The sequence below is a fragment of the Nannospalax galili genome, unplaced genomic scaffold, assembly GCF_000622305.1.
Source record: "Nannospalax galili isolate Female #2095 unplaced genomic scaffold, S.galili_v1.0 scaffold227, whole genome shotgun sequence".
NCBI classification, from domain to species: domain Eukaryota; kingdom Metazoa; phylum Chordata; class Mammalia; order Rodentia; family Spalacidae; genus Nannospalax; species Nannospalax galili.
Window position 1 is genome coordinate 8,779,648 of NW_008360303.1, and position 12,291 is coordinate 8,791,938.

The 12,291-nt window shown below is 36.2% G+C and overlaps 1 protein-coding gene across 8 annotated transcripts in view; it reads right to left on the bottom strand.

Moving 5' to 3' along the window:
- Swt1 (SWT1 RNA endoribonuclease homolog) overlaps nt 1-12,291 on the bottom strand; it is a 117,110-nt gene that overhangs the window by 66,521 nt on the left and 38,298 nt on the right. For 6 of the 8 annotated variants that reach the window (XR_003847960.1, XM_029559226.1, XM_008824277.3 and 3 more), the window contains 4 exons: nt 10,010-10,069; nt 7,765-7,894; nt 6,574-6,675; nt 5,526-5,714 (listed from right to left, as the gene is read on the bottom strand). Coding sequence is in view for 7 of the 8 variants with exons in the window: in XM_029559226.1 (XP_029415086.1) it covers nt 5,526-5,714; nt 6,574-6,675; nt 7,765-7,894; nt 10,010-10,069 (481 nt within the window). In the remaining variant the exon portion in view is untranslated. The remainder of the gene's footprint in view (nt 1-5,525; nt 5,715-6,573; nt 6,676-7,764; nt 7,895-10,009; nt 10,070-12,291) is intronic. The other 2 variants (XM_029559230.1, XM_029559227.1) reach the window with 1 other exon arrangement.

A 12,291-nucleotide genomic window follows, 5' to 3' on the forward strand; every position in this document is an offset into this window, starting at 1 on the left:
AATATCTTCACAACTCTGAATCCAGAATTCACAAAATTTAGATCAGATTATGCTTGAATTCAAAGGGCAGAAATATGATCAGAAAGCTAAAATTAGACTAGAAACCAAACACTATGAATTATAGTCTCAATTCAGTCACAGACTATAAATAAATTACATTGTTTAAAAGTATCTCAGTTTATGCAATTTGTAAACTTAATTTGTTTCCGTTTTTCCTTAACCTTTCAAGAACGAATTTAGAGAAGTACAAGGAAGGAAACATGGGATCTCGGTAGAAAATAAAAAAAATGATCCAGGCACAGTGGCACACACTTGTAATCCCAGCACTTGTGAGATAGAGGAGGATAAGGAGCTCAAAGTCACCTGCACCACACATTGAGCTCATGGCCTGCCTGAAAAATTAAAAAGACCAAAAAGAAAAGAAGAGAAAAAAGAGGGAAAAGGAGAGGGAGAGGAGAGGTAAAGAGAAGAAAAAAAGTAATTTCTAACAAACATCCATCAGTAGCTGAGAGGATATTTTTTCTTTCTTTTTTTGAACATGAATGCTAGGCAATCCAAATTCATGCCCTAATGCTTGCAAAACTAGTGCTTTACTGACTGAGCCATTACCCCAGCCCCTATCTTCTGGCACTCTTCAAGTTGTAAAACATGCTATAAAAATTAGGTTTTTGTGAAAATAATAATTCAGTGTGCAGAAAAAGAACCAAAACACCATGTCTCACAAGTCTTCCTATTACCTGCCTCAGAACTGCTGAGGTTGCTTGTTAATAATTACAGATCTATTTAGGGACAAGATTTTTGAAGCCAGGCACTGATTAAAGCTTTGGCAAGTCTCTCACACACTAAAATTCAAAACATTCATTGCAATGAGCTTCAACCTGTTCTGAGTTTATCAATTTTGTTTTCCTCTCAGTTTTTAGTCTATATTATTTAATTTTCTGACCACTCAAATTGGAAAACTCATTCAACCTGAAATAAGTATTTATACTGCCAATGTGTTGGCAGGACCCTGTGCTCAGAAGCTAGATGTAGAAAGATTAATAAACTCTTGAAGAATTCACAATCTGGTAGTAAAACCTAGAAAGTTCAGCTATTTCAGCTATTCAGTCCCTCAATCAGATGACCAATGAGCCACATAAATGCAGACCATCTTTAAGCTCCAAGAGTAATTATCACAAATAATATAAAATGAGCAACTTAACTTTCTTTTAAAATTTATTATTTTTATTTTATGTGTGTGAGTGTATTGCCTGCATTGTAGGTAGGTACACCCATGTCATGCAATGCCAGCAGAGGTCAGAAGAGGGTGTCAGATCCCCTAGAACTGGAGTTAGGGTTGGTTGACAGCTGCCATGTGGGTGCTGGGAATTGAACCTGGGTCCCCTGCAAGAACAGTCAGTGCTCTTAACCACTGAGCCATCTCTCCAGCCCCAAAATGAGCAACTTAACTTTAAATAATTCAATATAGTAAACAAAAGGAGATTAAAGATAACACTACACTCTTCTAAAGGCATCAAGTTTATCTGTTTGATCACTTCTACTAAGATACATAAAGCTAGAAAATACACCTAAAATTGCACGCAATATTTAATCATTCTACTCAGGTACTTTTCAAAAGTGAATAAAACAAATAGATTAGTTTGGTTTTTGAAACCATGTTTTCCCACTTACTATATATGTATTCTTGGCAAAGTACTTAACTATGAGGATTAAATGAGAATTTATATAAAGCACTTAGCCCAAAATGTAATAGTAAGTATATTTTATTAACTAAGACTCAATTTAATTATGGCACCTGAACTGCAACTTATACTCACATACTATAAATTCCCTATAAACTACAGTTAGTAAGATTTTTAGGGGTTAGAGAAATGGCTCCGGTGGTTAAGAGCACTGGCTGTTCTTGCAGAAGACCCAGGTTCAAATCCCAGCACCCACATGGCAGCTAACAACCGCCTATAACTCCAGTTTGAAAGGATCCAATGCCCTCTTTTGTTCTCTGCAGGCACTGTACAACATGGGCACACTTACATACATGTAGGCAATACACTCACACACATAAAATAAAAAATAAATTTAAAAATATTTTCATTATCTAATAGAATTTAGCCTTCTAAAACTACATGATTTATCTTTCACATTACCTGCTATAGTTCCAACACTTCTCTGTCTTGTCCAAATATCTGACAAAAATAAAATACAAAGATTGGGTATGATGTCTCCCAGGATTTGGGAGACACAGGCAGGTGGAGCTTTGCAAGTTCAAAGCCAGCCTGTCTACATAGTGAATTCCAGGCCAACCAGGGCTACATAGTGAGACCCTATCTCAAAAACGAAACAATAAAAACCATAGCATAAAATATAAAAATATCCTGGGGCTGGAGAGATGGTTCAGCAGTTAAGAACACTGGCTATTCTTGCAGAAGACCTGGGTTCAAATCCCAGCACCTACATGGCAGTTAACAACTGTCCTAACTCTAGTTCCAAGGGATCTGACAGCTTCTTCTGTCCTCTTCAGGCATTGCATGACACGGGTGCACTTACCTACATACAGGCAATACACACATACACATAAATATAACAAATAAAATATTTTTTAAAAAATTAATTAATTAATAAAATAAAAATATCCAACAAATGTCTGGTTAAGGGAGCCTAGCAGAAACCTTTATTTTTTAGAAGTATTCTTATGCCATAAGAAAAATACATCTTTCAAAAAATCTGGAAATTCAGAAAATATAAATAAAATTAAAACAAGGGCTTGAGAGATGGATCAACAGTCAAGAGCACTGACTGCTGTTGTAGAGGACCTCGATTCAGTTTCCAGCACCCACATGGTGGCTAACAACCAAATGCAACTCCAGCTCCAGGAGATTCAATGCCTTCTTCTGGCCTCCATAGGCATTGCAGGTATGGGTGCACTTTATTTTACTTATTTATTTTGGTCTTTTTGAGACAAGGTCTCCCTGTACCTCTAGCTGGCCTGGAACTCACTATGTAGACCAGACTGGCCTTGAACTCAGAGATCTGCCTGCCTCTGCCTCCCAAGTGCTGAGATTAAAGGCATGCATCACCATACCCGGTGGGTGCCCTTTCATATATGAAGCCAAAATACTCATAACATTAAAAAAAAAAAGACTAAAAATTTTAAAATAATTCACTATCTCATTAACTAAATACCACTATTATTCATCATTTATAACTATATGTATAATTAAACAAATCTGGGATTATTTTCAATTCTTTGTTGTTTTTACCTAAAAGTACATGTCAATATCTTTTAAAATACAGTATTTGTTCATATGACTACAGCAATGTATGTAACTTCTCTACTTACGATACCAATTTTCTTACTGTATAAATAATGTACTGATGGATATTATTTGTAGAAATACTGTGAGCATCTCTCTTTTTTTGAAACAGTTCTAGAGAGAGAATTATAGCCTTATGTTTGTTTTCTTGACATAGGATCTTACTATATAGTCCTGGCTTGCCTGAGCTATGTAGACAAGGTTGGTCTTGACCTGGCAATTTCCCTGCCTCTGCCTCCCAAGTGTTCAGATTACAGGTGTGCATAACAATACCCACCTCTCTTCAGGGTTCTTAATGCATAGTGATACATTGCTCTCTTAAAGGTAACAATTATTATTATAGTACTGTTGCATATTCCTGGAAGAGGTTGGGAAAGACAACTTTCTAAACTTAGAAGCAACAAAAATGAATCACAACCGGGTGTGGTGGCTTTAATCCCAGCACTCGAGAGGCAGAGGCAGGTGGATCGCTGTGAGTTCAAGGCCAGCCTGGTCTACATTGTGAGTTCCAGGCTAGCTGGGGCTACAGGGAGACCCTGTCTAAAAAAAAAAAAAAAAAAAAAAAAATCACACATACAAAAAGAATGTCAAATTCCAATGGCTTATTTACTTCATTTTAACACTGTAGCATATTGTAATACTCAAGTGTATGGTGATGTTAGTTATTGTAAACTAACCTGTACTGCTAGTCAAATGAACATATAGCACATACAACTATACAGAATACATGTAATACTTCAATAATGATAAGAAATGACTATCACTGGTTTATGGATTTACTGTGATTTTTTTATTGGTTTAGAGCATACTCCTACTATGAAAAGTTTTCTGTAAAAGAGAATGCTATCTTATACTGACATCAGCCTAATACATCTTATGTTTACTATATCTTTTAATCACATCAAGAGGCAATGGCAGGTGAATGGTTTACACTGTTGAGGTTTGTGTTAGTATATTTTTCTTTTTAAAAATATTTTATTATTTTTATTTTATGTGTATGAGTGTTTTGCCTATATGTATGTAAGTGCACAATGCTCTACACAGGTCAGAAGAGGCTTCGGATCCCCTTGAACTGGAGTTATAGAATAGGCAGTTTTTGGGTGCTGGAGAGATGGCTTAGGGGTTTAGTGGTTAAGGGCACTGGTTGTTCTTGCAGAGGACATGGGTTTGATTCCCAGCACCCACATGGCAGCTAACAACTGTCCTTAATTCCAGTTCCAGCAGGGGATCCGATGACCTCTTCTGACCTCTGCAGGCATTGCAGGACATGGGTGCACCTACCTACATGCAGACAATACACCCATATACAAAATAAAAATAATAAATAATTAAAAAAAAAAAAGAATAGATAGTTGTTATCTGCCATGTGGGTGCTGGGAATCAAACCCAAGTCTCTGCAAGAGCAGGTAGTGCTCTTAAACACTGAGCCATTTCTCCAGGCCCTGTGTTAGTATATTCTATGATATTCAAATAGTACAAAATTACTTAATCATATATTTCTCAGAATTATCCCCATCAAACAATGTATAACTGTAACTTTTTAAGTGACTTAAAAGAAACTAGCATGAAAAAAATAAGATCAGAGAAAAATAGACCTTTATTGTAAGGTACTTTATTACTCCAAATTCTGACAAACTATAGGAAAACAACACTTAACTCTATAGCATATAAACTTTATAGACCAACAGAACAGAAATGTAAATCACTTACTAACCTCATCACTCAACAGTAGTATTATAAAAAAAAAGGAATCTAAAATTCTGTGGTATAGTCATGTATGCATAAAGAACCATATAGTCACTATTTGTGAAATACTGCTATAACCTAAGAAGGTCTAAGAGAAGCAAACAAAACAAGGACAACAACAAAAAACCCCAAAGACTCCCAAAACAAGCCAAACATTACCACAATGCCTTTTCCATTTCACATTCTAATGGCTATACCGGCTAAGTTTATTTTTTCTTTCTTTCTTCCTTTTTCTTTTTGAGACAGTGTCTCACTATGTAGTCCTGGTTGGACTTGAACTCACTATGTAGACGAAGCTGACATCAAACTCACAGAGATCTGCATTCCTTTGCCTCTGGAGTGCTGGGATTAAAGGTGTGCAACACCGAGCCCAGCCTATATGTTAAGTTTTGAACCACCTTCCTCCAATAATGAGCCAGTACCCAAATAAATCCTTATTGGGAAGCACTCAGAAAGAACAATACTTACAAAGTTTTTGAGATGCAAGCTGTAATGATTGACCCCATAGCTTTCTATCTTGACTTTTGAGGCTGTCATTGATGAAATGAATTGCAGGTATAGCTTTGTGCTGGACATGTTTTAGTAGTTTTCCTGCTTTCATACGATCTAGCTCTTGCACAACCACCCAGGGAATTATTAATACAAGTGTGTCAAAGCCTAAAAAATAAAAATTTATTAGAATCCAACAAACATGTATTAAGCTACTAAATCAATTTCTGTAGAAGTCAAAAAACACAGTTCCTGGACTGGTGAGATGGCTCATAGGGTAAGGGTGCTTGCCACCAAACCTGATGACTTGAGTTTGAGCCCCAGAATCCACATGGTGCAGAAGAGAACGGACACCCATAAGTTGTCTATAAGCTGTCCTCTGACCCCCACATACATACTGTGGCACAAGTACACTCCCACATACACATAAAACAAATAAATATGAAAAAAATTAAAGTGCATATTCCCTATCTTAAAGAAATTTAAGACATAGGAAATGAAACATAAAATATGAAAATTAAAGAGGGTAAAAGAAGCAAAAGAATGTTGAGAAGTAACTACTAGGGCTAGAAAGATGGCTCAATGGTTAAGAGCACTGACTGCTCTTGCAGAGGACCTGGGTTCAATATCCAGCACCCACATGGCAACTAACAACTGTTAGAAACTCCAGTTGCAGGGGATCCGACGCCCTCTTCTGACCTCGATGGGCATTGCACAATAGGGTACGTGCAGGCAATACACTTGTATACATAAGATAAAAATAATAAAGTATTTTTTGAAAAGAATTACTACAAGAGCACACAAAAAATGAATTTAGCAGATGTGATTTCTATAATCAAGTTTCCCAATAATTTTAAATTATAATAAATCCCATTAAAAAGAAGATGCTTTAGATTGCTAGGTTAAGCTACAAAGGATTTCTTTAAAAACTTTAGATGATAGAAATATATTCTGAGAAAAAACATCTGTCAATAAAAAATATCAACTGAAAAAAGAAAATCAGAATATGTAAATGTTTTCTAAATACCTGGTATTTCTGTAGTCTTCAAAATTCTAACAAATTTGAGATGATTCATCAAAATATTTGTGTCAATAACAATTAGAAGCTTTTTGTCTGAGGCAGTATTTGCTAGAGAAAAAGAATAAATTTAGGATTTCATGAGAGCTGATAATTGTACAAAACTAAAATTTTGATCATAAAAGCACCAATAATTCATCTAAATTAAAAACCTGTCTTGTAAACTTAATGGAATAAGAGAATTATACAGTTGACTGAATTCCCAACCTGCTATCTGACCCATCTCTTGTCTAGGTCAGAGAAGGTAACCAAAGTCTAATATCCCAACCTAGCATGCTATCATAAATTATTTATGGATATATTTTAATCATAAACAAACTTTCCCCATCAGTAATTATAATTCTAAGTTCTGTCTGCATCACTGAGGCATTCAAGAAGTATAATCTAATTTTAATATACCCTGAATAAAATATAACTAAAAAGCTAAATATGTATAAAAGAAAGAAAATATATAAAACTAGCAATGTTATTTTAAAGAACCTTTGGGAAGATCTGATAAGTTTCCCATTAGATCAGACATGAAAACACTTAGAAAATTTAGAAATATGAATAAAACAGCATTAAAATTTTTACAAAGCTCAAAATGCCATACTAGTTTATATAATATTTATTTTGAGATGACGCCTCACTATGTAGAACAGGCTAGCCTTAGACTTCTATATAGTCCGAGCTGGTCTCCAATTCCCAATCCTCCTGCCTCAGCCTCTCAAGTGCTCGGATAAAAGGCATACACCATGTCCAGCATTTTAAATAACTGTTATCATCTGTTCCCAGTAGTAAAAATAATCAAAATTTTACTATATGAATAAGAAAATCACGAAAATACCTTTAAACAATTTGCCTCATATCTGATCAGTGTTTTACATAGTTTCACGTATTAAAAGTTATAATTAAGAGCAAGAATAAGACAGCTCATTAACTCTCATCACTTCTCTGGCAAAAGAAAAGGAAAATGTCTAATGGCCTAATACTGTAAGTCATATAAGCCAAAAGATATTAAACCTGATTCTTGAAGGTAAAAGAAATATACCATTATCATTTCAAATGAACAAATTTTAGAATTTTTCACCTGAACATTACAAAAACTAAATGTTGGTACATCAATTCTTACGAAAGCACAGATGATAAAAATTAACATACCATTAGAAGAATGTACATCATCTTCCACCAGGTCAATTTCCATACTCATTAACTCTCCAGAAGGTGGAACTACAGGCAAATCCACACTTTTTCCCACACGTGCAGCATGAAGCTCTTCTACTATCTGCATCTAAATTGTAAAAGACCCCAGTGAAGTATATGAGTTACATATACTGCAGATATTTTATAATATAAGAAAGCCTAATTTTCAAGTCACTTGAGATAGTTTATGGAAAGAAAAAAACCTTGTAAGTGTACATGTGAAGGTTAGAGGACAGGTTGTAGGAGTCAGTTCTCTCCTCCCACCATGTTGGCTCCAGGGTTAAAACTCAAGTCATCATCAGGCTTGGGAGCAAGTGCCTTTATCAGCTAGTTCTTCTCTACTACCTCTATAACCTTAGGCAAGTAAACTATGTAACTGAGCAGTCTTCTGAGTGCTGGGATGACAGGATGTGCCTGTCATGAGCTGAATTCAATCTGCTCATCTATAAAGGAGAATATTAAGTTTTATCTATTTCCCTTTAGGATTTTTGTAAAAATTGTAAGTCATGTGCATAAAACCTAGTAAACAATCATCATAATAAATTCATTCTCATTTCTATTCTCACTTCAAAGAACCTTGAAGAATCAACTTTCTTTTATTTTAATGAGTGTAGACAGCTAGCCTAGGATTCAATTCCTAGCCCTTCTAAAAGACAAACTATCTTGCTGAGTATCCCTGAGATTTCTAATACTGTTTATGAGCTATCAGAAATGGGAGTTCTAAATATTTTTCAATTTTTTTTTGTGTGTGTGTGTAGGTATGTACATGTCATGGCATGTATGTGGTCAGAGGACAACTTGCAGGAATTGGATCTCTCCTACCATGTGGGTCTTGGAAGTCAAACTCAGGTTGTCAGGCTTGGTGGCAAGTTCCTTTATCCCCTAAGCCATCTAGTTGGCCCTGAACTCTAAATTTTAAGATCCTTCTCACTTCACAAGTACCTCTTCGATGATATTTTGATATAAAGAAACTAAAATACAGAGCTGGACAGTGGCATACCTGTCATCCCAGCATTCAGAGACTGCTCAGCTGGAGAATCACAAGTTCAAGGCCAGCCTGAGTTGTATAGTGAAAACTGCCTTGGATTAAAGGAGAAAGAGATGAGGAAGAAGAAAAGGAGGAAAATGGGAAGAGCAAGAGAAGAGAAAGAAGAAAAAATAAAAATATAATCTATCTTTAAAGTAGTGATAAATAATCTATCAAAAAGTACTGACTCAGAAGACAGAAAAATATAACTATTATAAATAAAAGTTATCCAGAATAGTTTAAATAGAAAAATAACAAAGTGCTTATGAATATAATTTTGATTTAGAACTAGGCAACATAAAATTCTACTCAATAATTCTATGGGGATAAAGCAGATTCTAGATGGAAAACAGAGCAACAAGTAAAAAATAAAACACTATATGTTCTCATTTTCATTAATAATTTTATCTTATTGCTGAGTAGAACAAAGAAAAATGTATTAATGCCACGCTGTATTTTGGCAACTCTAGGTATACATATAACAGCAAAAGCATAGTGTTAAATCAAAATTCAAGTAATTTGTGACCCTGTTTAAAACAGATTAGCTTACTAGAAACAAAGGCAAAAAGGCAAGTAAATGTAAAGATTTCTCCAAGTATTTGTTGTTTTCTACAGTGCTACAATCAAATGCAGAGTATCATACATGCTAGGCAAGCACTCTACCATCTGAGCTACATCCCTAGTTCCTCCAAATAGTTTTTAATGATATAATAAAATTGTACATATTAAACTTCCTCATAAACTCAAAAATTTCCTATATGTTCATTTAAGTAGTGATATCATTTTCATACTGCCAAAGTATTTACAGATATTTTATTAAAAGGAAACACTGTTTAGCTGGGCATCCTGGCACAGATCGGCAACCCCAGCATTATGTGTCAGAAGGATCACAAGTTTGAGATCAGCCTGGTCTATATAGTGAGACTGGAAGAAAAAAAAAAAAACTGCCTGAATTTCATTAAAAATAAAGTAGAGGGCTGGAGAGATGATTCAGAGGATAAGAATACTTGCTTTTCTTACTGGGGACCTGGGTTCAATTCCCAGCACCCACAACACCTTCTTCTGGCCTCCATGGGCACTGCACAATACAGCACTTACATACACGCAGGCAAAACACACAAAATAAAACTAAATATTTTTTAAAAAGGAAATAAAGTAAAAAAGTGCATTAGTAACCTCTTCATCCTTGTCTTGTATACTTTCGGATGACACTGAAGAACATGATACTTCAACATTCTGAAATGAAAAAAAATCTTTTACTAGTTAAGTACGAAACGTATGCTAGGACTTTCCAACTATGGCACTATTAACACTTGGGGTCAGATAAGTCTTTGTAAAGGGGTCTTTAGGCCTTCTATGATGTTTAACAGCATCACTAGACTCAAGTCACCAGCTATCAGTACCCACTCTGACCCCAATCATTTTCTATTTTAAGATTTTAGTGTTTTTAAATATTTTATTTTTATTTGTCTGAGTATATTGCCTGCATGTGTATAAGTGTACCTGTGTTGTGCGATACCCATAGGTCAGAAGAAGGAGTCAGGTCCCCTGGAACCGGAGTTATAGACCACTGCTTACTGACATGTAGGTGCTGGGATTCGAAGCTGGATCTTCTGCAAGAGCAGCAGTGCTCTTAACCGCTAAGCCATCTCTCCAGCCCCCAAGATTTATTTTACTTTTAACTGATCTTTTTAAAAATGTTTTATTATTTTTTATGTGTATGAGTATATTGCTTGCATATAGGTAAGTGCACCCGTGTCGTGCAATGCCTGTGGAGGACAGAAGAGGCCTTCAGATCCCTGGAACTGGAGTTGAAGACAGTTTGTTAGCTGCCATGTGGGTGCTGAGATTCAAATCCAGGTCTTCTGCAAGAACCAGTGTTCTTAACTGCTGAGCCATCTCTCCAGCCCCTAACTGATCTTTTTCAAAATTACATTTACATGTTTATTTGTGTGTACATGTATGTGTATGTGTACATGTACAGTGTGTGTTGTATGTGTATACAAGTCAGAGGACAACTTGTGAAAGTTGGCTCTTTCCTTCCACCATGTGGGTCTTGGGGATCAAAAACAGGTGTCAGTCTTGGTGCCAGGTACCTTTATCCAATGAGTCATCTTGCCAGCCCTACCCTCAATCTTGGCAATTGAAAATGTCTCCAGGGGACTGAGAGATAGCTCAATGCTCAGCAGTTAAGAGAACTGGCCACTCTTGCAGAAGACCTGGGTTCAATTCCCAGCACCCACATGGTAGCTAACAACTGACTGTAACTGGTTCCAGGGGATCTGAAGCCCTCTTCTGGCTTCTGTGGGCAGTACACGTGACACAGGTACACTTACATACATATGGGCGTAACACTCATGCACATAAAATATAAATAAATAAATAAATAAATAGGTCTCCTGGGGACTGGAGAGATGGCTCATCTGTTAAGAGCACTTATTGTTCTTCCATAAAACATAAGTTTAGTTCCCAGCACCCATGCAGGTGGCTTACTACCACCTGTAACACTGGCTCCAGGGGTTCTGATGCCCTCCCCAGGCATCTGCACACACTGCACTCACATGCACATACCCACAGAAACCCACATATATACATGTAAATAAAAAAATAAAAATAAAATCTTTTTAATAAAAGTCCTCAGACACTGATAAATATCCCAAGAGACCTTTGACTTATCTTCACATAGATGGAAATGGTAAAAGAAAGGAGCCAGGGGCTCCTCCCAAGCCCATGTGACCCCTGAGGAACAGATCCTCAAACGATCTTAAGAACAAAAATAAATTGGTTCATCCGGGCCACTGTATGGTCTTAAACACCCAAAAGAAAAGTATAAGCAAAGATTAAAGGGATCAATATAATTCTTTAAGAGACCATGTGTATAGCTAAAGGCTACAAAACAAGAAACAATGCCAGACAGGAGATACCTTCCTTTGAGTTGTTGGCCAGGGTGGCCCATGAGACTCAGTAACCCAGGATAAAACTGGGAAAATGAACAGCAGACCCCAATCTTATCTAAAGGAATATTGGCAACTGATTGCTGCTAGATGAGGAAGAGCTGATCTTCCTAAAACAAGGAACCCTAGATAGGCTGACTAGATTCAATGGATGGACAAGCATTGGAGAACGGCTGGGGCCGCCAACAACACAGTAGACAATAACAGGGATTACAGAGTATATGGGCTCCAGTGAGGGGTGAGGGGGGGAAGACTATGGGTGGGTGCTATTTGGGATGTGGGTATATAGATGACTAATATTGTTTAGGATGTTCTGTATGAAATACACACAAAAAAATCAACAAATAAAAAAATGTTATATTTAAGGAAGCATAAAAATTTGCTCCATGTTAATTAGTAGAGGTGAAACATATTACCACTGAAATCTACCCAATGATTTTATATCCATACTCAGGAGCCAAGGATCCAAGTGCAACCAATTATGACTAGTAATAATCAGATACA